Here is a 24306-nt window from a genome sequence, read left to right on the forward strand (position 1 = left end):
GGTTTCTGGGATGGCATCCACTGAATTCATGTCACACTTCGATTTTAGCCTCTGCTTCCCCAGTTGGGTAGATGAGGCTCTTAACTTGCCCTTATCGATCGAGTAAGCTGCCTCCATCTCTGCCCTCACTTTTCCATAGCTAAGCAAGGCACAACCCTGGTCAGTCTTAAAAGGTGGTGATCGTTTCCAAGGTGGGGCCTACCAATCAGGGCAGGGATTTAAAACTGCATGATTTCTAACTTGGGAATGGCCGCTAGCTTGTAGGGATCTTTAATCAGGAAACGAGCAGAAAGAGAGAGAAGGTACCATACCTGGTACCTTCCAGGTATGTTGCACCCCAACTCCCGTTATTCCCAGCCAGCTGGGCTAGAGGATATAATGTTTTTGTTCAGATTGTAATAGACGAAATAAAGATCATCTGCATGCAAGTACCTCCAGAGTTTGCATTCATTCAATTATTCGAGGCAGAGGGATGACATTGACACCCCGGCCACCGGCTGTCTTGCACAGGTACATCCCAAATCCAGCATCTGAGAAACCTCCCATTTATTGCTCACCCCTTCCAAAACTCTCCTCAATCCTTAAGGAATTGTAGATCGCAAGCTGAATATGAGCCAGCAGTGCGATATGGCTGCAAGAAAGGCAAGTGCTATTTTGGGCTGCATTAATAGAAGTTTAGCTTCCAAATCACATGAGGTACTGGTTCCTCTCTATTCGGCCCTGGTTAGGCCTCATCTAGAGTATTGCGTCCAGTTCTGGGCTCCACAATTCAAGAAGGACGCAGACAAGCTGGAGCGTGTTCAGAGGAGGGCAACCAGGATGATCAGCGGTCTGGAAACAAAGCCCTATGAAGGGAGACTGAAAGAACTGGGCATGTTTAGCCTGGAGAAGAGAAGATGGAGGGGAGACATGATGGCACTCTTCAAATACTTGAAAGGTTGTCACACAGAGGAGGGCCAGGATCTCTTCTCGATCCTCCCAGAGTGCAGGACACGGAATAACGGGCTCAAGTTACAGGAAGCCAGATTCCAGTTGGACATCAGGAAAAACTTCCTGACTGTTAGAGCAGTACGACAATGGAACCAGTTACCTAGGGAGGTGGTGGGCTCTCCCACACTAGAGGCCTTCAAGAGGCAGCTGGACAACCACCTGTCAGGGATGCTTTAGGGTGGATTCCTGCATTGAGCAGGGGTTGGATTTGATGGCCTTGTAGGCCCCTTCCAACTCTGCTATTCTGTGATTCTATGAATAGAAACGTGCAGTTTGGCTTTTGTTTCTTTTTCAAGCACATTTGGCATGGACGTCAGGAATCCGGCATATAACTGGGCGTATAACCACAAGATGACAACCAGCCTTGGTGTAACGTCCTATATTTTATTATTAATTTTTGTCTTACAAAATTAATCCAATCAGACCTGTTTTTTAAAAAAGGATCTGTTTTAACACAAAGCGTTGGGAGTATTGGTAGGCCAGAGGCAAAGGGGGTTAGATCATGGTCGGTGTGACGCTGGTGAGGGTGACGTCGCCCATGATGGACAGTTTGGTGATCTGGTTCAGCTCTTTGATGCGATGGTTGTACTGCAAGACGTGAGCGTCGTTGACGGCCACCTTCAAATGATTCGGTTCACACAGAATCTGGATCTGCAAAAGGACAGACGTTAAATACTTTTAACAGTACTGAAACTAATTGCGGTGCTTGGGGAAGCCATGGATGAAGATGGCCCAGTGCTCAAAATCGTGGCTGAACCTTTTAAGACACAGCTTTAGCACACCTCCATTGTAACTTGTTTCCAGAGCTATAGCTGTGTTAGGCTGTTGCGGCAAGACTAACCAAGAGTCCTGGGCATGGATTTTATTATGGCATGAGCTCTCCTAGACAATGAGCCTTGTGTGGTGCAGAGTAGTAAAGCAGCAGTTTCTGCAGCTGAAACTCTCCCCACGGCCTGAGTTCGATCCCAGCGGAAGCTGGTTCTCAGGCAGCCGGCTCGGGTCGACTCAGCCTTCCAGCCTCCCGAGGTCGGTAAAATGAGTACCCAGTTAGCTGGGGGAAAGGTAATAACGGCCGGGGAAGGCAACGGCAAACCACCCCGCTATAAGGTTTGCCAAGAAAATGTCAGCAAAAGCTGGCGTCCCTCCAAGAGTCAGTAATGACTCAGTGCTTGCACGAGAGGTTCCTTTCCTTCCTTTCTCCTAGACTAGAGCCCATTTCACCTTAGCAGAGCTAAAACGTTCACGATATCGCCAATTACTGCTGCTGTGAAGGATAATTTTGCATACTTTTTAAAGCTTTAATTGAATCATCGGAGACCAGCTGTCCCCACCCTGGGCACATCTACAGCACCTGGTTGTGGAAGGCTGTGATACACCGTACATTCTACATTGCCATTTTACTCCAACCTTTAGATTCCCCCCATTTGCACACATGCATTAATTAATAGACTCAGTACTTATATTGCTTATATTCAAAAATATATCGTAAACGCTCTGTACATTTTACACCCATCTCACTCCATGAATCTGATGAAATTGGCTCTAATCCACAAATGCTTATGCCATAATAAAATGTGTTAATGTGCAATCCTATGCATGTTTAAACCAGAAAAAAGTCCTACAACTCTCAGCAGGATTGCACCCTTAGTTCTGAAGGTACCATAACAACAACAACAACATTCCCCACACTCTGATGTCAAGATGGTATCTTTTCATAGCCATTTTTGCACGTGGAATTTCAGATGTAATTTTGTGCAACACAATTGTGAATACGGTCCCAGGTACAGGATGCAGTGACTAGGGATTTTACTATAGACATGCTTATGCAAAATCCCACAAATCACAGCACCAGTTTGAAGCAGATATAGCTTATGGGACAGAATTGCATGTTTAGCCTGGAGAAGATAAGATGGAGGGGAGACATGGTAGCACTCTTCAAATACTTAAAAGGTTGTCACGCAGAGGAGGGCCAGGATCTCTTCTCGATCATCTCAGAGTGCAGGACACGGAATAACGGGTTCTAGTCACAGGAAGCCAGATTCCGGCTGGACATCAGGAAAAACTTCCTGACTGTTAGAGCAGTACGACAATAGAACCAGTTACCTAGGGAGGTTGTGGGCTCTCCCACACTAGAGGCAGCTGGACAACCATCTGTCAGGGATGCTTTAAGGTGGATTCCTGCATTGAGCTGGGGGTTGGACTCGATGGACTTATAGGCCCCTTCCAACTCTAATATTCTATGATTTGATGATGATGATAACAATAATAATAATAGTATTACATCACAGCCAATGCTTCCATTATTTTTACCTTGAAAGGTTTGCCAGCCTCAAATGGGAACCAGGGGGCTGTTCTCTCTTCCTTCCCCCAATTATTTTGCTGCATGGTGTTGCACACAATCACTTTCCTGTTGCCCTCATTGAAGCGGGGGTTAAAGTGGAAGGCAATGTCATTGCCTTTCTTCAAGTCCACTTGAAATCTACAAAGAACAGGAAGACACCATGATATTCCAGGGGAATGTTGCAATATTTGACTTTAAGGGGGGGGTATGAAGTGGGAGGCATTTCAATTAAGATCATCATTGTATGTGTTAGCGTGTTCCAACATCTAAAATTAAGATTAAAACGAGTATACAAAATTTAAAATTCTAAAACAGAACATACATAAAGCATTAAAAACCATTAAAAAAACAAAAACGTGGGTAATTAAGATGTGCCACCATATGTCTGGGCAAAGAGGAAAGTCTTAACCTGGCGCCGGAAAGATAGCAGCGTTGGCGCCAGGCGAGCCTCATCAGGGAGATCATTCTATAGTCTTGGGGCCACCACCGAAAAGGCCCTGTCCCTTTCTGGGATTAATTTGTAATCCCAGAAAGAAAACTCACTGCTGCCTGTATGATCATGGATAAAAAGGAATTGTACTTAAATAGGGTGACCCTATGAAAAGGAGGACAGGCCTCCCGTTACCTTTAACTGTTGCATAGAAAAGGGAATTTCAGCAGGTGTCATTTGTATATATGGAGAAACTGGAGAAATTTCCTCTTCATCACAACAGTTAAAGCTGCAGGAGCCCTGCCCTCTTTTAAATCTAGTCACTCTAGTATAGTTCCAGCACCTTTAATTGTGATGAAGAGGGAATTTCACCAGGTTCCCCATATATACAAATGACACCTGCTGAAATTCCCTTTTCTATGCAACTGTTAAAGATACAGGAGCCCTGACCAACTTTTCATATGATGAGCCTAACTTAAAAACAAACCTATTTCTACCACCTGACTATATTGTATTATTTATTTATTACATGTATACCCCGCTTTTTTTCCCCTTGCAAGGAAGGGTGGCTTACATGGTCCCCCTCTTCTCCATTTTATCCTCACAGCAACAGCCCTGTGAGGTAGGCTGGGCTGAGAGTCAGTGACTGTCCTAAAGTCACCCAGTGGGTTTCCATGGCCGAGTGGGGACTAGAACCTGGATCTCCCGACTCACAGTCCAACACTTTAACCACTACACCACACTGGCTCTCAGTATAATGCACATTTTTAAAATCTCCATAAATCTGCTTAGTTTTACAGCTCTGCTAGTTGCGGGGATGGGGTGTGCGTGACAGGAAGCAATTATGAACATTAAAGCCATTCAAGTGTACTGGAGTAACTTGTGGGGTTATTTCATTTACAGGCAGCAGGTGGAGCTATTGCTCTGCTTGGCTATAAGGAAGACTCTCTGGTTCAAGGAGCAGCAACCTGGTGGGACATTTTGGAAACTGCCCAGGTATGCTGCGTGGTTAACCCACCCGGTCCCTTGACCTCTCCTGGGATATCTCCAACTAGCAAACATCCACCAGTATCTATTGGCTCCTTATTCCCAGATGCAAGGCTGGAGAGCCACAGAGTGACCCTATGGAAAGGAGGACAGGGCTCTTGTATCTTTAACAGTTGCATAGAAAAGGGAATTTCAGCAGGTGTCTTTTGTATATATGGAGAACCTGGTGGAATTCCCTCTTCATCACAACAGTTAAAGGTGCAGGTGCCCTGGCCTCTTTTAAATCTGGTCACTCTAGCATAGCTCCTGTAGCTTTAACTGTTGTGAGGAAGAGGAAATTTCACCAGGTGCTGCATGCATACAAATGACACCTGCTGAAATTCCCTTTTCTTTGCAACTGTTAAAGATACAGGAGCCCTGTCCTCCTTTTCCTAGGGTCACCCTAGGAAAGGAGGACAGAGCTCCTGTATCTTTAACAGTTGTATTGAAAAGGAAATTTCAGCAAGTGTCATTTGTAGGCATGCAGCACCTGGTGAAATTCCCTCTCCATCACAACAGTTAAAGCCGCAGGAGCCCTGCTCTCTTGACCAGGTCCTCCTTTCCTTATGGTCACCCTACCCCACAACAAGGGCAATCCCGCGCAACAAATGCAGAGAATTTGGGATCAGCCTGCCTCCACCTCCCCACCCCCCAGGGCCCGGACTTACTTGTTCGGATTTGAATTCACCGCCCCAACAATGGTTATTAACAAGCGAGGCACAAGCCCTGACTGAAGCGGTATGTCGCAAGGGACTTTCTGCAAAAAGAACACAGATCACTTTGCATGAAATCAATGTATCCTCAGTCCTTTATTTGACCCAGCAGCCACTGCAGAGCCATCCTAGGTCCCCCCCACCCCTGGCAAAGATCCGAATTTAAAAAGTCAGGGACTTACCCTGACTTATTTTCTGCGGAGCAAGGCGACTCCGGTTCATCTGTGTCTGTCGCCTTGCTCCAGTGTTGCAGCAGAGGTGTGGCCGACCAATGGGGACCCATGATTGGTCACCGTCAGCCGGACAGGAAGAAGGGGGGGGGGTGAGCCAGAGAGCCAAATGCCTGCTGGAACACCTCCGTGCTTGGGGAACTCAAGCTGCAGGAGGGAGGGAGAAGGACGGCTTCTCCTTCTTGGTTGGGGGGCAACTGGAGGAGCTAAGCCAGAGCTCTCCACCAGCTCAAGGAGACATGGCAGAGCAGCTCCTCCCATTGACACAAAACCCTGCACTCGCTCCTTCGCATGGGGACAACCCCGCAGGAGCGCAAACACAGGGGTTTGAGGGCTTATGGAGCCCAATGTGCCATCATAAAAACAGCCCCCTCCATAGTGTTGGGGAACTACTTTCAGCCCGAAGGCTGGATTCATTTCAGATAAGCTGTGTGTGCATGGGACCTTCCAGACATGGGGCATAGGGGTGCAGCCCAAATACCAAAAATATCACCATATTTGAGCTTGAAGCTCTGAGTGCTAGTAACCCAGCCTTAAGAAAGGCCTTTCAGTCTTTTAGAATGGGGGAAACCCTGCACAAAAGCTGGGGGAAGAGACCAAATGAGCAGCATTCCGGGGGAAGGGGGGTGGTCAAGAAAGGGAGGCGTGGTTATCTGGGAAACCCCAGAGGGTTGGATTTGCCCCAAAGGCTTGCGGTTGCCGACCTCTGCGCCACTCCGATTTCCAACACGTTTGTACCTATTGTGCAGGCCGTTCCATCGTATCTGTACGATTTGCCTGCCCTCAAACAGATTCCTAAAGAATGGGGCGTTTCTGCTTAATCTGGGTATAACGAAACAGCTTTAAGCGGCCCATCGGTGCCAAGAGGGACGTGTACCTATACTTATCTGCAAAATGCGTCAGATGCTCCTAGTTTAAGGCAGCTGTTATCATTTGTTCTGTGAACAAAAGGACTTGCTGCTTCTGTGGAATTCTAGACCTTGTAGTCAAGGAACAGTAGGGTGACCATATGAAAAGGAGGACAGGGCTCCTGTATCTTTAACAGTTGTAGAGCAAAGGGATTTTCAGCAGGTGTCATTTGTATGCAGACAGCATCTGGTGAAATTACCTTTTCATAGCAATAGTTAAAGGTGCAGGTGCCCTCCTCTCTTTTGTATCTGGTCAAGAGGCAGCTTTAACTCTTATGATGAGGACAAAATTTCACCAGCTGCTACATGCATTCAAATGACACTTGCTGAAATTCCCTTTTCTATACAACTTTAAAGATACAGGAGCCCTGTCCTCCTTTTCATATGGTCACCCTAAGGAACAGGAATGACGATACATGTCCTTCGCCTCCCCCAACCCTCGCAGGATTCTCTCACCAAGGGTGCCGAAGAGCCTCCAATCGGCGTGGGAGTCCCGAATCCAGGCCCAGTCTGCGGCGCAGTTGGCTGAACTCCGCTGCCGCTTGGCGGCTGCCCAGGGCCAGGATACATTCCCGATGCACCTGGTGGAACAACTCCTGGAGCGCTGGGAAAGCCACCTGGTGCTGGTGGGCCTCCGGGGTACGATCCGGCTCCTGCTGGACCTCCGGGGTACGATCCTGCTCCTGCTGGACCTCCGGGGTACGATCCGGCTCCTGCTGGACCTCCGGGGTACGATCCGGCTCCTGCTGGACCTCCGGGGTACGATCCGGCTGATGGTGGGCCTCCAGGATACGCGCCCGGTGCTCCGGGGAATGTGCCCGGGGCTCCAGGATACATGCCTGGAAATCCGGCAGGATAACCCGGGAACGCACCAGGTTGATTTCCCCATGCGCCAGGCTGTGCATTTGGGTTAGGGTTAGGGTTAGGGTTGTTGGACCCTGACAGGGCATCAGAGAGCTGTGTGAGAAACAAACCAACATCAGTAATTTGCAGTGATTTTCCTCGGGCATGTCTGCACTACTCTGGGCGGTAGCCATTTCTTTCCGGGAATAATAATAATAATCATAATCATAATCATAATAATAATAATAATAATAATAATAATAATTTATTTCTTACCCACCTCTCTACTTGGATCGAGGCAGGGAACAACAGTGAATATAAAACACATAAAAACCGATTAAAAACATAGTATAAATTATTAAAACATCCTAAAAGCATTCTAAAATTTCACTGGATAGGCCTGCCAGAATAGATCAGTCTTAGGGTGACCCTATGAAAAGGAGGACAGGGCTCCTGTATCTTTAATAGTTGCATAGAAAATGGAATTTCGTCCGGTGTCATTTGTAAATATGGAGAACCTGGTGAAATTCCCTCTTCATCACAACAGTTAAAGGTGCAGGAGCTCTACTAGAGTGACCAGATTTAAAAGAGGGAAGGGCACCGGCAGCTTTAATTGCTGTGATGAAGAGGAAATTTCCCCAGATTCCCCATATATACCAATGACACCTGCTGAAATTTCCTTTTCAATACAACTGTTAAAGATACAGGAGCCCTGTCCTCCTTTCCATAGGGTCACCCTAATCAGTCTTTATTGCTTAAAAGACTGTCAAGTTGACGATGGTGCTTTCTCATTTCCCCAAGAAAGCTGCGTGGGACGTCTTTGACACAAGTGCTCCTCATCAGTCAGGATTCTGGGGGTGCAGCCCAAGACAGCTAGACCAGTCAATGCTCCCCACTTCATGTAACAACAACAAAAATCAACCCTTTCCCAAGTTCGGCATCAAAAAGCGCCGCCCCCTTAAGAAACAAGACACTTACCGAAAAACCGTCAGACATCTTCCTGAAACAAAACAGAAAAATAGAAGAGATCAGAACATAAGAACATAAGAACAATCGTGCCAGATCAGAGAAAGGTCCATCGAATCCGGTACTCTGTTCACACAGTGGCTGCCCGGCTGCCCATGGAAACCCACAAGCAGAGTACAAACGCTACAGCAACCTCCTGTCCATGTTCCCCAGCAACTGGTATATATATGCTTACTTCCTCAGATACTGGAGGTCACATATACTGTAGCCATCAGGACTAGTAGCCTTTTTTATTGTTTTTATTAAGCATATTCCACAGTACAAACCCTTATATCAGCCTTCCTCAACCTGGGGCGCTCCAGATGTGTTGGACTGCACCTCCCAGAATGCCCCAGCCAGCTGGCTGGGGCATTCTGGGAGTTGTAGTCCAACACATCTGGAGCGCCCCAGGTTGAGGAAGGCTGCCTTATATCATGAACAACGTCTGTACAATTCAACAGCTGTCCAGTAAGTTCTTCATACATTAATCTGGCAGTAACATACATACATTTATGACAAGCGGAGAAAATTCCAGAGTACAGCCAGTACTATTATTTTATTATTATTATTATTACTTCTTCTTCTTCTTCTTCTTCTTCTTCTTCTTCTTCTTATTATTATTATTATTATTATTATTATTATTATTTAAAGCATTTTTATAGCGCCGCCTCACCATTTCTGGCATCAAGGCGCTTCACAATAACATATAAAACAATTCCATTAAAACCCACATTAAGACAATTCCATTAAAACCCTCACCCTCAAACCATTAATCCCAGGAGGCAATTTCCTTGGGTGTCAGTCACAAACTCCCAAGGTTGTGTTGCAAATGTAATAAATAAAATAAAATAAAATAAAATAAAATTAATGTCTTATGTGCTTATTAAGAACTTAACAATAGACAAAGTCAGGGATGGCACGTAACACAAATTATATAAGGATGCAGGTGAAAGAGACTTTGATGGTGGGACTGGTGTTGTTGGGTCCTGTGACAGTGTTGCCTGAATAGATGTGGGGGCAGAGTTGGCCCTTGGGTCTATTGCATGTCCTGGTCCCTCTGTGTGTGTCTCTGTCCTGTGTACTATTGCTGGTTAGCATCTGCTTCAGGTTGGGCGGTGGTCTGTAGGCCAGGACTGCTCTGCCTCCCAAGGCTTGTGAGAGAGAAACATCTGTGCTGATGATGGGTTGGAGTTCACCGATGATCCGTTGCAGTGGTTTCAATTGGGGGCTGTAGATGACCACCAGTGGTGTACGTCTCTTGGTCTGCCGTCCTTCCTGGGTATCCGTACAGCCCGGGGTCAATCTGTCTTTAATGTAAGGTACTACTAGAATTGGTGATAATCTGTCCAGTTGTGAAAGAGAAATAATGTGTTTGGCTTGGGCGGGGGCGGGGGTGTCTTATAGAGCATTTGTGCAGTTGGAAAATTTGCTTTAAAAAACCCCTGTGCTCCGTAGCACTACAAGGGTTGCATTTACCTTCTTTGCAAGCTAAATACAACCCTTTTAGTACTCCATAGCTGCTACAGAGCTCTGAAAGGTCAATTTTGCCTTGCAAATGGATTTGTCCGTTTTAGTGCTCTGCAGCATTAGAACCAATGGTTTGACTCAATAAGGCAAACTGTATCACGCAATAACCCAGGCCCTCCCTCCGCATAAACATAATGCTGATCTTATTTATTTATTACATTTTTATGCCGCCCAATAGCCGAAGCTCTCTGGGCAGTTCACAAAAATTAAAACCATGAAAAGCACAACAAAACTACCAACAGTCTAAAAACACAAATACAAAATACAATATATAAAAAGCACAACCAGGTACATGTTGTGCAGACTTTATACTGTTAGTTTTACCCTACCCTGTGCCTTCTTACCCTACCCTGTGCCTGTTTGCATTCTCTTCCCCTCCTTATTGTTTTACTATGATTTTATTAGATTGTAAGCCTATGCGGCAGGGTCTTGCTATTTACTGTTTTACTCTGTACAGCACCATGTACATTGATGGTGCTATATAAATAAATAAATAAATAAATAAATAAATAATAATAATAATAATAATAATAATAATAGGATAAAAACCATACAGCAGAAATGGATATAGATTAAAATACGGAAATTAAAACTGCAACGTTTAAATTTAAGTTAAATTTGGTGTTAAAATACTGAGAAAATAAAAAGGTGTTCAGCTGGCAATGGAAGGAATACATTGTAGGCGCCAGGCGAACCTCTCTGGGGAGCTCGTTCCACAGGCGGGGTGCCACAGCGGAGAAGGCCCTCCTCCTGGTAGCCACCTGCCTCACTTCTTTTGGCAGGGGCTCACGGAGAAGGACCCCTGAGGATGATCTTAAGGTCTGGGCAGGTACCTATGGGAGGAGGTGTTCCTTCAAATAACCTGGCCCCAAGCCATTTAGGACTTTGAATATATAAGAAGGAGGGGGAAGACCCAAAGAGGCTCACCTGTGCCTTGTCTGCTTTTAGGACATTTTGCACCCAATTAAGGCAGGCGCTCTAGAGAACCCGAAAACCAAAAGGAGGATAGCATCCCAGTCAAATCAAAAGAAGAGAGAAACAGGTCCTCAGGATGCAAAAGAATGTATTTGTATGAAGCCTACGTACTATTGGTTTTGGCCTATGTACTATAAAAGGCCTTTTTCATGGGGCTATAAACATTTAAAAAATACATTTTAAAATGGTGGGACAACACATGAAGTTAAAATATGTATAACTTTAGACATATTGCCACAGGGGCCTATATAGGTTTTAAAAGTTATACATATTACATGGGACTACTACATGTGTCCAATTAAAGCATTTTAAAATGTACTTTTAATGTTTACAGCCCCCTGAAGAAGGCCTTTCACAGTACGTAGGCTGAAACGCGTTGGGCTTCATACAAATAAATTCTTTGGCTCTAGAGAACCCAGCCATGACCTGGATGGACATTTAATCGCAGAAACAGTGGAGGCTGGGAGCTCCAATGTCAGTGTGGGGTTATGAATCTGCTCCAGGTTTCAGTCAGAGCAATAAAGGATGAATAATAATAATAATAATAATAATAATAATAATAATAATAATAATAATAATAATAATAATTTGTTACCTGCCTCTCCCTCTGGATCGAGGCGGGGTACAACACAAATGCAAACACCATAAAATACATATAATTAAAACACTTAAAACTAATACATTATTAAAACTAATACATTATTAAAGCCCTACATGGTTTGGGTCCAGGTTACCTGCGGGATCGCCTTTTCCCGTACAATCTGCCCCGCACACTCAGGCCCTCCGGGAAGAATTGACTCCAGCCAACAAAAACAAGGCTGACAACTATTACCCAGAGGACCTTTTCTTCTGCCTCTCCCAGTTTGTGGAATGGCTTGCTGGGAGAGATTCGTCAACTTAACAGTCTTCCAGAATTTAAGAAAGCCATAAAGACTCATCTCTTCCAGCAGGCATACCCACCTGAATTTTAAGATGCCTTTTTAATGGTGTGCTGCTTTTAATAATGCATTAGTTTTAAATGTTTTAATTAGTTATATGTATTTTATGGTGTTTGTGTTGTACCCTGCCTCGATCCAGAGGGAGAGGCAGGTAACAAATAAAATTATTATTATTATTATTATTATTATTATTATTATTATTAAAGCAGCACATTATTAAAAGGCATCTTAAGAGTCAACTGGGTAGGCCTGCCAGAATAGATCAGTCTTTATTGCTTTTTTAAATGCTAAAGGGCTGTCAAGTTGACTAATCTCCTCCGTCTGGGAGCAGCAGAAGAGAAGGTTGTCTGGGTAATAACTGTCAGCCTAGTTTTGGTTGACTGAAGTCGATTCTTCCCAGAGGACCTGAGTGTGCGGGGCGGATTGTACGGGAGAAGGCGATCCCGCAGGTAGCCTGGACCCAAACCATGTAGGGCTTTAAAGGTAATAACCAACACTATATACTTCGCCTGGAAACTAATTGGCAGCCAGTGAAGAGTTTTTAAAACTGGTGTAATGTGGTCACCCCTAGGTGTTCCAGTGACCAACCTGGCTGCTATATTTTGAACTAGTTGAAGTTTCCGGACTAGGCACAAAGGTAGCCCTATGTAGAGTGCATTGCAGAAGTCGCGCCTCAAATTTACCACTGCATAGTTTGCATAGTTCCTTTTAGTACATTTTAGGGCCCGATTCAAAGTGCTGGTATTAACATTTAAAGCCCTAAATGGCTTGGGGCCAGGCTATCTGAAGGAACACCTCCTCCCATATGTACCTGCCCAGACCTTAAAGTCATCCTCAGGGGTCCTTCTGCCTGAGCGCTGGATGCCCTGTGTGGCACTTAGATGAACAGGTTTGATCCCAGGACAATCCTGGGATAAACCTTAGGTCTAGCTACGGCCCCTGCCAAAGGAAGTGAGGCAGGTGGCTACCAGGAGCAGGGCCTTCTCTGCTGTGGCACCCCGGCTGTGGAATGAGCTCCCTAAGGAGGTTCACTTGGCACCTACATTATATGCTTTTAGACGCCAGGTGAAGACCTTTTTATTCTCCCAGCATTTTAGCAGTCTATAAATAAATTTTAACTTGGTGTTTTAAATTTGTAATTTTGCATTGCTGCTGTTTTTATCTGGTTGAGCTTTTATATTGTATTTTATATTATGGTTTTATACTGTTGTTTTATACTTTGAATGTTTTTAATTTTTGTGAACCGCCCATAGAGCTCAGGCTATTGGGCAGTATAGAAATGTAATTAATAAAAATAAAATAAAATAATAAATACAGCGGCTTAACGACAATTTCTGGCCAAATCGTGCACATTGTGATACAAGTATGAAGTTTGGTATGGTGGTATTTATGACCATGTCGATTAAAATGAGATATAGGGGCATCTTGGGACAGCATCATAGCGGCCGCCATCTTGGAAAATGGCAGCCAAAATCCAGTTTTCGCACAATAACTCTATTCTTTGTAATCTCGCAGAAAAGATGTCTCAATACAAATTAAAGGGCATAAAATTTGCTACAAAAAACCGCCCCAAATTGATGCCTCAGTATGTATTCTTGTTGAAAAATGTGTAAAGTGTAACTTCTGAAAGTTTCAGGCTTGCAACACAAAGTGCAAGATTGGAATGATGGTGAGATAGTGCATGTTGTTGACTTCTCAGACAAATGGGTAGGAATAAAACCTTTATATCTCAACGAGGGTTGCTCCTATGAAAGGATTGTTAATGACTTTTTTTGTAGCAAATTTTATGCGCTTTAATTTGTATTGAGACATCTTTTCTGTGAGGTTACAAATAATAGAGTTATTGTGCGAAAACTGGATTTTGGCCGCCATTTTCCAAGATGGCGGCCGCTACGATGATTTCCCAAGATGTCCCTATATCTCATTTTAATCAACATGGTCATAAATGCCACCATACCAAATTTCACACTTGTATCACAATGTGCACGATTTTTTTTGCTAAGCCGCTGTACTATTTAGAATCCTGACTGGAGCGTTGGATGTAGAAGAAGTAAAGTGATTTGAGATAAAGTGATTTGGGGGCGGGCTGGAAAAGGAGGCAACGTGGGTTTAAAAGGAGATTACAATTGAGCTTGTTTTGATTGAACTGTCAGAAGCTGTCCCGGGGCAGCTGCTTGCTGCCAGCCGTTCAAATGTGCTGCCAGTTAATTTTCTCTTGCGTTTTACGCACATGGTGTTGACTCATCTTGGAATAAACTGAGAAGGCAGCAAAAGAACATATTTTGGCTTTCTGCACACAAACAGAGCTGTTTTGTGGAGAGCGTGCAACGCACTGTAAGACCATAGAGGCCCTGAAGGAAAACCGCAGATTCTGTGGAAAACTTCAGCAGTGCACGGACGCAAGAGCCCTTCTCCCCCACCACACACACATTCAAGGGGATAACCAGGAAAATTGCAAGAGCTTCCTCTATCGGACAACACACAGCCATTGTGCAAGGCGAAAGCACTGTGCAAACATGAGTCATAACTCCCCACGCCCATCGCTTGCTTCAAGGCTCACTAACTCTGCTGGCTTCCCTAGAAACAAGAGCAACATTTCTACCGTGCCGGCTGGGGATGATGGCATTTGTAGTTCAACGCATTTGGAGGGTGTTGGTTTGGCAAACACTGGTTATAAGCTGCTGCCGTGACGAAGAACACCGCATTGTCTTCAGCAAGGTTCTCCTTGCAACCCGCTTATATATTAGGAAACGTGTCGGGTCGCTGTCACCTCATGGCTGCGGGAGGATTTGAATCCAGGTCACTCCTTACTAGCATGGAAGACGTAAAGTAGTGCCATGTACTGGATAAAGTGTTAGTTTTGGATGGAGTGGTGGAGTAACGTAGATTTTTGTGTGATTATAGAATCATAGAATCACAGAACAGCAGAGTTGGAAGGGGCCTACAAGGCCATCGAGTCCAACCCCCTGCTCAATGCAGGAATCCACCCTAAAGCATCCCTGACAGATGGTTGTCCAGCTGCCTCTTGAAGGCCTCTAGTGTGGGAGAGCCCACAACCTCCCTAGGGAACTGATTCTATTGTCGCACTGCTCTAACAGTCAGGAAGTTTTTCCTGATGTCCAGCTGGAATCTGGCTTCCTTTAACTTGAGACCATTATTCCGTGTCCTGCACTCTGGGAGGATCGAGAAGAGATCCTGGCCCTCCTCTGAGCGCCCCAAATTGAGCAAGACTGATCTAGTCCAGAAATCTGTTCACACAATGGCCAACCAGCTGCCCACACAAAACTCACAAGCAGGAAATGGATGCAACAGCAACCTAACGCCTATGTTCTCCAGCAACTAGTGTAGTCCACCTTCACACTTAAACCTGAGTGAGTCATTTGAAGCATAGTGATGTCCTGGAATTTATTTTTTAAAAGAGAAAGCGGGGGGGGGGGGGGAACCAAACTTTTAAGAACCCAAGAATGTGACACTGATTAACCTGCTGCCCGCGGTACACCTACAAGCATAATTTTTGTGAACCGCCCAGAGAGCCCTGGTTATTGGCCGGTATAGAAAAGTAATAAATAAATAAATAGACATGAATGTACCCTATTTCTTCGATTCTAAGACACGCTTTCCCCCATATAAACATCTCTAAAAATGGGGTGCGTCTTAGAATGGCAGGTGTGTCTTAGGTGTTTTTTTTACTGTTGGTGGTACTGAAATTAGCGTGCATCTTACAATCGATGGTGTCTTACAATCGAAGAAATACGGTAATAGCACCCTCTCTCCTTTGAACTTTGTTCCCTGCCTGGTCATCTCGATACAACTGTGAATCACCAGAGGCGATTAGGCAAGGCTATTTAAAGCGATTTGTCAGAAGCACGTCTTTGCCATTAGAGCAATTCATTTCTGCCCAGGAGGTTGTAGATTTTCAGACAAGAGTTGGAGATGTTCCTGTAAGGGATGACCTCACCTATCTTACTTTAGGAGACTGCAAAGCAAGTTGATTTCATCTGAATCAGGGCTGGTGCCAGACTATTTTGCGCCCTAGGCAAGGTGAGCTACTTTCACCCCACCCCACCCCAAAAATGCCAACTGGAAAAAATAAGAAGCACAAAGCTTGAAACTGCTAAATTTATTTTAAAGTGCAAGAAATACGTCATGCCAATTATAGCAAACAAATTGGAAAGGAACGTCTATGGGTCTAAAATGCATTATTTAATAGGAACATCACCTCCAAATCATCCCCCCCACAACTCACACGCGCGCGCACAGGCACACTCAGCATCACTCACTCCAAACAAACACAGACCCCATGCACCCCATTCACCCATACATTATCTCTCTCTCTCTCTCTCTTCCGGGAGCGTTCCGGAAGTCCGAACGTGGAGCCGCCCCACCCCAGCGTCCCTGGCTTCGCTTTACCTGGGCAAGCGCGGGGCGCCATCTCGCCCAGCCAGGCCCAGCTGAATCCTTGGGCTTCAACACGTGTGAGTGCTGCGCTGCGCCCGGTGCCCCTCTTAGCTTGGCGCTCTAGGCGGCCGCCTGAGTGGCCTCTATGGTTGCACCAGCCCTGATCTGAATACATTTCAGCTTTGATCTTCACTAGTGCCATTTCAATACTCCTTTAAGAACCAGTCCCAAGCTGTGGAAGACAAGCCCAGGCCAGTCCCCTGAGAGCAAAGAGAGCCTTCCCTGAATACAAAGCTTAGGTAATAACACCCCTCTTTGAAAATCAAATATTTAGACAACAAAAGTCTAACTGTGACCTTGGAGAGCATCGAATTCTTAACAACTCTTTTGTTTTCAACATACTTGCAGGCAGTTGAGTTTGGCAGGATTAATCTTCCAACAAATATCTGGGTTGTGGAAATCTCCCATCACAACCACTCTGGACCTGTGTTAATGTATGAGATTCCCTTCCCCTTTTTTATCTGTTACTGTTTTTTAAAAATATTAACATTTTTTAAATTTTACTGTAGGTTAATTTACTGTAAAGTGCAGGACACGGAATAACGGGCTCAAGTTAAAGGAAGCCAGATTCCAGCTGGACATCAGGAAAAACTTACTGACTGTTAGAGCAGTACGACAATGGAATCAGTTACCTAGGGAGGCTGTGAGCTCTCCCACACTAGAGGCCTTCAAGAGGCAGCTGGACAGCCGTCTGTCAGGTATGCTTTAAGGTGGATTCCTGCATTGAGCAGGGGGTTGGACTGGATGGCCCTAAGAGGACCCTTCCAACTCTGCTATTCTATGATTCTATTTTAACTTTTGTAAATTTATATTTATATGTTTTAATTGTACATGTTTTAATTTTGTAAACTGCTTTGAGTCCCAGTACTGGGAAAAAGGCGGGATATAAATAAATATAATAATACTAATAATAATTCATGGCTTTTTGAGGCTTCAGTTATTTGCTTTAGTAAATCTTCATCTAGCTCTTCTGATTGATTTGGTGGCCTGCAGCAGGCACCTAGAAAGTTTTCCCTTTTGTTAAGTTGCCCTTTTATCTCAACCCAGAAGCTTTCAACACTTGTGTTTCCAACAATCCAGTGGACCTCAGAACAGGTAAATTCATGCCTCTGAGCATGTGCAGAATGCTTCCTCTCTCCACTGAGGTTCAAGCTAGACATGACAGCAGCAGTTTGCCGAAACCTTGGCCTCCTCCGACCACATATTTATTTATTTATTACATTTTTATACCGCCCAATAGCCGAAGCTCTCTGGGCGGTTCACAAAAATTAAAACCATAATAAAACAACCATCAGGTTAAAAGCACAAATACAAAATACAGTATCAAAAGCACAACCAGGATAAAAACCACGCAGCAAAATTGATATAAGACTAAAATACAGAGTTAAAACAGTAAAATTTAAATTTAAGTTAAAATTAAGTGTTAAAATACTGAGAGAATAAAAGGTCTTCAGCTGGCGACAAAAGGAGTACAGTGTAGGCGCCAGGCGGACCTCTCTGGGGAGCTCATTCCACAACCGGGATGCTACAGCGGAGAAAGCCCTCCTCCTAGTAGCCACCTGCCTCACTTCCTTTGGCAGGGGCTCACAGAGAAGGACCCCTGTAGATGATCTTACCACTCCCCGTATAAAGTGGGGAGTGGTAGTGAATTCTACAGTTCAACTCTGCGCCATATGAAGAAGGACTTCCTTTTATCTGTCTTGACTCTCCCACCCGTCAGTTTCACAGGATGACCTCATCAGGTTCTAGTATTATGGGAGAGGGAGAATTCATTGGAGGGGCTCATACCTACAATGCAGACATAATCCAAGCAGGATTATAGTGTCTGGCCTGTTTCCAAATAACACAAAGGCCCTCTGTATGATCGTTTCAATGGGAGGGGTGCTGAGTTTACATCAAATGAAAGGCGTATACACACATGCAACACAGAATTAGCTGGAAGCCACAACCGATGTGATATAGGGGCAAAAAGGCAGGAGCTGTGAACTAGGAATTCTCTGAATCAACTCACGCCTCCGCTATGAACTGTCACCAGCCAGCCTCCAGCAAGCTGAAACGTGTCGGCCTCAGCCCACAGCTGTGCTATGTGGGTAATAATGTTCATCCCTCTGCAGTAATGTACATAAAGGCCCTTCGACACTAGAAGACAAATGTTCTCACTCCCATTTCTATCTCACCCTTCCTCTATACTTGAAAAGTTGTCACACAGAGGAGGGCCAGGATCTCTTCTCGATCAAGGGCAGGACACGGAATAACGGGCTCTTATAGGAAAGTGGATTCTGGCTGGACATCAGGAAAAACTTCCTGCCTGTTAGAGTAGTATGACAATGGAACCAGTTACCTAGGGAGGTTGTGGGCTCTCCCACACTAGAGGCAGCTGGACAACCATCTGTCAGGGATGCTTTAAGGCGGATTCCTGCATTGAGCAGGGGATTGGACTAGATGGCCTTGTAGGCCCCTTCTGACTCTACTATTCTATGATTCTATTATGTGTAGGATGGCATACACAGAGGCACGATCACCCGCATTATCTTCCCAATGACCCTGCGAGGTAGAGCTACTGGCCCAAGGTCAGCCAGAATGCTTCAAGGTACATTCGAGGGCTCAATCTCTAAACTTTCTGGGCAAAGATGGTTTCCCCCTTGTAGTCGTCTTTTTATAATGGTTTCTGCACTTTCATCCCAACTGTGAGCTGCCTTGGAGAAGTAACAGAAATGTGGAACAGAAATTGTGATTGATTGATTGATTAAAGCTCAGCTACTCCAACAATATAAATGCTAAGCTGTTATTAAAAAGGAAAAGGCTGGAAAAGCACACTTGCTACCCATAACTCATAAGGACATATAAGAAGAGCCCTGATGCTGGATCAGTTCAAGGGTCCATCTAGTCCAGCATTCTGTTCACACATACAGTTCTATTTCCCAACAAAAATGACGAGCCAGCCTTCCTCAACCTGATGCTCTCCAGAAGTTTTGGACTACAACTCCCATAATCCCCCAGCCAGCATAGTTGTAGTCCATCAAGTTGAAAGAAGCTGTCCTAGTACTTGTCTATACACCCTATATACCCTGTCGCGGCTGCGCAGTTCCACCCCACTGTTTAAACAACGCGGCCGCCAGCTTGCAGCCACATGGGGCTTTTCCCCATGAAACTGCGCTTTTTCAAAGTGTTGTTTTACTGCGATTTTTAAAAAATTGCTCCGATGTCTCCATGTTGTTTCTTCACGTCCGTCAGTTGCGGCTTCGGTTCACGTTAAGGAAGTGGCCACAGCTAGGGGCAGATCCCAGTGCAGGAATGCAGGTCAGTGGGCAGGGAGCAGCCTTAACAAGCCTAGGAATGGCCTCCGTGGTGACGTGAAACTCCGGGGCATGGAAGTAAGGGCAGCTATTATATATAATGCAGAAACTGAATGAAACCTAGCGGTGCATCTGCGCTGCTACGAGGCTTTCAGAATTGCTAAGAGAAGAAAAATGGGTTTTTTGCGGTTTCCGGTCCCTCCATATTTCTTCCTCATTCCCGCACTGCAGTTTTTCCTGGCTGAACAGCCTACACGCACTCCTGCCATATAAGTCTATCGATTTCGCCTTGCAACAGTGGTGCAGCAGAGTTTTAGGGGAATCAGTTAGCAAAGTGGTGTTGCACAGATGCTCCCCTGGGCGGCTGAACACCCATCCGTATGGAAAGCAGAAGTGGGAAAAGAAGATTGAGGGGAGACATGAGAGCACTCTTCAAATACTTAAAAAGTTGTCACACAGAGGAGGGCCAGGATCTCTTCTCGATCCTCCCAGAGTGCAGGACACGGAACAACGGGCTCAAGTTACAGGAAGTCAGATTCCGGCTGGACATCAGGAAAAACTTCCTGACTGTTAGAGCAGTACAACAATGGAATCAGTTACCTAGGGAGGTTGTGGGCTCTCCCACACTAGAGGCAACTGGACAACCATCTGTCAGGGATGCTTTAGGGTGGATTCCTGCATTGAGCAGGGGGTTGGACTCGATGGCCTTGTAGGCCCCTTCCGACTCTACTATTCTATGATTCTAAGTTACAGGAAGCCAGATTCCAGCTGGACAACAGGAAAAACTTCCTGACTGTTAGAGCAGTACAACAATGGAACAAATGATCTAGGGAGGTGTTGGGCTCTCCCACCCTAGAGGCCTTCAAGAGGCAGCTGGACAAGCATCTGTCAGGGATGCTTTAGGGTGGATTCCTGCATTGAGCAGGGGGTTGGACTCAATGGCCCTTCCAACTCTGCTATTCTATGATTCTAAGGGCCGGAAGGGCTTCCTGGGATGGGTTTAGGGACCCGTGTGGATGCCTGGGGTGCTAGGCTTGGGGGGCGCTGGGCCCAGATGACCAACCCTGGCTACCTACTCTTCTAGCGGCTCCGCAAAAGCTAGAACCAACAGCACAACCAGTTCCTCTCCCTTTGTAATCCTGGCAATGTTGGCCTCCTACACGCTAAGCATGAACACACATGTGTTTGGCTTCCAGTTATTATTCATGGGAAAGCCTGCAATATAGCTGCCTGTCCAACAAGTGGAGTGTGTGTGTGTGTGTGTGCAGTGTGAGCGATTTCAATCAGATGCACACATGCACATCTATTGTCTGACATGACAGGGCGAAATCACGCACGTAAACTGCGCAATGAAGTTGCAAAACAGGCTACGCGTTCAATTCAAAAAACAACAACCGCCCACCAAGGTATTATGTAGTCAATCAGGGTGGAGCACCATAGTGACTCAGTATCAGCAGTGCCAAGTGGGGTTTGGGGGCAGCCCGGAGGGGGGGGGGCTTCAGATCCTGGAAGCCCTAAAGTACTAGAAGCGTGCTCTGAGCCAGCTTTTGTCAACCCAGGGCCCTCCAGGAGGGTTGGACTACAAGTCCCAGCATCTCCCAGCCAGCCTGATGGAGGATACTGGGAGTTGTAGTCCAACAGACCCGCAGGGAGCCAGGCTGGCGAAAGCCGGATTGGAGCAAGATGCACGCTGATTTGGTGCTCCTCAATCATGGGATCAAGCCCAAAGTTTGTCCGTGAGGATGGCAGAAGCAGACAAAGTGCAGTGGAGGCTGGTGGCGCTTATTTTAGTGGGGCAGTGAATCTGCTCTGGGTTTCAGTCAGAACTAGTCAGACTGCTAAAGGATTGGGTCCAGCATCCTGGATAGCTCCTTTAGAGTTCTGATAGAAATCCAGAGCGGATTCAGATGCACTGGCCTGCCTCCCTAGTGCAGCCCCTGAAAATGCGGTTTTGTGAACGGTCCAGAGAGCTTCTGCTATGGGGCGGTATATAAATGTAATAAATAAATAAATACACAGGGTGGGGAGAACCCGCTCAAGTGCCTACTCCGAAGGAAGCTTGGAGGATGGCAACAAGAGAGAGGGCCTTTTCAGTGGTGGCCCCCTAATTACGGAATGATCTCCCTGAAGAGGCTTGCCTGGCCCCAACATTGTTGTCAAGACTTTTCTCTTCTTCCAGGCATTTAACAGCATTTAACAAAGCTAAGTTTGTTTTCTAACGGACCCCAGAACTGCTGTTTTAAATGGATACTGTTGTTTTTATACTGTTTATGTTTTCGATGGTTTTAAATTTTATTATTATAATTATTATTATTTATTTATATAGCACCATCAATGTACATGGTGCTGTACAGAGTAAAACAGTCAATAGCAAGACCTTGCCGCATAGGCTTACATTCTAATAAAATCATAATAAAACAATAAGGAGGGGAAGAGAATGCACCAAACAGGCACAGGGTAGGGTAAAACTAGCAGTATAAAGTCAGAACAAAATCAAGTTTTAAAAGCTTTAGGAAAAAGAAAAGTTTTTAGCTGAGCTTTAAAAGCTGCGATTGAACTTGTAGTTCGCAAATGTTCTGGAAGAGCGTTCCAGGCGTAAGGGGCAGCAGAAGAAAATGGACGAAGCCGAGCAAGGGAAGTAGAGACCCTTGGGCAGGTGAGAAACATGACATCAGAGGAGCGAAGAGCATGAGTGGGGCAATAGTGTGAGATATACTTGTATACTTTTTAACGTTCACTGTTTTTAACTTTTGTAAAACTGCCCAGAGAGCTTCAGCTATGGGGCGGTATATAAATGCAACAAATAAATAAATAAATAAATATAAATCCTGCTGAATGGGTTGAGCTGTGGTCCGAGGAGGGTCATGGAGACACCCCCAAAATTGGGCAGAGGCGCCTTCTGTGAGCGGAGCCCTTGCAGCTATAGAACTGCTGATCCCGGACCCAACCCTGTCCTCTCAAACCTCTCTCCCCTCCCCTTCCGAACTTCCCAACATTTGCATTGGAGGCTCCTTGGAGCAGGGACCTACCTGCCTCTAACGGTTCCTTTCCTTACGTTTCGGTTTCATCCAGCCCTCCCTCCCTCCTAGGAATCCATGTCCCCGTGTAAAGCCCCGGGTCACGTCGACGGCGCCCAGTTCAACCCCTAGCCTCCCACACACCTCCACAGGCCTTACTTCTGAGTAGACAGGTCTAGATCGCACAGGAAATGGGGTGGCATTCTATCAATCCGAGGGGCAAATCCCTGCACTGCCGCCGGCCAGGGCTGGTGCCAGGCTTTTTTGCGCTCTAGGCAAGGTGAGCTGCTTTATTTATTTATTTTATTTATTTATTTATTTAATTACATTTATATACCGCCCCACAGCCGAAGCTCTCTGGGCGGTTTACAACATTTAAAAATAGTAAACATTAAAAGTATACAATTTAAAAACACACACACACACACACACACATAAAAACAGTATAAAAACAACAGTATCCATTTAAAAACAAAAATTGTGGGGTCCATTAAAAACAAACTTAACGTTGTTAAATGCTGTTAAAATGCTGTTAAAAATGCCTGGGAGAAGAGAAAAGTCTTGACCTGGCGCCGAAAAGATAACAATGTTATTAAGATAACAACAAAGAAACAACGCTGCTTTCACACACACCTCACCGTATCCCCCCCACCCCAGGTAGGCGGAGACAGGTTACCTGTCCCTCACCTGAAGTCCTCCTGGCTTGGCGGGACGCTGCAGTGGGGTGGGTGGGCAGCCCCAATTCCGTCCGTTCGCCGCCCCCCCCAGCGTCCTGGCTTGTCTTTGGCTGGGAGCCCCCAGCCGAAACCAAGCCAGGAAGCTAGGGGAGGGCAGTCAGACGGCTCCATGTTCTGATGTCCGGCGTGTGCCGGATGTCAGAACGTGGAGCCGCCTGTCCCTGTCCCCCAGTGTCCCGGGTTGGCTTCAGCTGCTGGGCAGGCGCCCAGCTGAAGCCAAGCCAGGGACGCTGGGGAGCAGGGCGGAAGGCTGGGAGGGCGACTTCCAGGGGCGCTTACCTTGGCGCTCTAGGCGGCCGCCTAACTGGCCTCTATGGACACGCCGGCCCTGCCGCCGGCCCTTGGAGGGGAAGGGTGCTGGGGTGGGGAGTTGCTGCCCCAGGCCAAGGGCCCTCCCCCTCCCCCCCACTCCAAAAAGTCAAACGCTTCTCTTTCGGGACCCACCTCTCCTCTCGGATACTCAACACTTCCACCGGCCCGCTTGGCAATTCTTTATGGGGAGGGGCTGGAGAGAGACACCCACCCACCCATAAAGTTGTGTTTGTGTAGGGGGAGGGTGTCGATCTGTCAAAATTCTGGGGTTAAATAACTTCCACCCAGTCCCCGTGGGGAGGTTTTTTTTGGGGGGGGAGGTGTGGGTTTTTTTGGTGTTTTTTGGGGGTGGTGGAGGTTTTTGGGGGTGGTGGAGGGTATTTTGGGGGGGACCACTCCCCCGCCCCCCCCCCCAGTCCGGCAAAGGAGAGGCGCCGCTCCCGGGAAAGGCGCCCCCTGCTGGCCGTGCCCTACACTCTGGCCCCTTACCTGGGTGGGTCCCGTCGGACTTCGCGCAAACACGACGCGGGAGGAGGAGGAGGAGGAGGCGCAGCAGCAGC

General features: G+C 46.1%; 1 protein-coding gene across 1 annotated transcript; it reads right to left on the reverse strand.

Moving 5' to 3' along the window:
* Nucleotides 1-1378: 1378 nt before the first annotated feature.
* Nucleotides 1379-24306, reverse strand: LGALS3 (galectin 3). Its single transcript, XM_063118218.1, has 6 exons — nt 24236-24306; nt 8460-8481; nt 7095-7595; nt 5456-5544; nt 3301-3469; nt 1379-1641 (listed from the first exon to the last, which is right to left on the reverse strand). Exons 2-6 carry the CDS (start codon nt 8475-8477, stop codon nt 1486-1488), a joined length of 933 nt encoding a protein of 310 aa, XP_062974288.1. The 5' UTR covers nt 8478-8481; nt 24236-24306; the 3' UTR covers nt 1379-1485.

Source organism: Elgaria multicarinata, chromosome 2 (genome assembly GCF_023053635.1).
Source record: "Elgaria multicarinata webbii isolate HBS135686 ecotype San Diego chromosome 2, rElgMul1.1.pri, whole genome shotgun sequence".
Lineage (NCBI taxonomy): Eukaryota > Metazoa > Chordata > Lepidosauria > Squamata > Anguidae > Elgaria > Elgaria multicarinata.

Coding starts and splice junctions, on each gene's coding strand:
- LGALS3 (XM_063118218.1), bottom strand. Junction 5,545..7,094: donor GAGGCTCTTCGGCACCCTTG/GTGAGAGAATCC, acceptor TTCTTTTTGCAG/AAAGTCCCTTGCGACATACC. Junction 1,642..3,300: donor AGGCTGGCAAACCTTTCAAG/GTAAAAATAATG, acceptor GTCCTTTTGCAG/ATCCAGATTCTGTGTGAACC.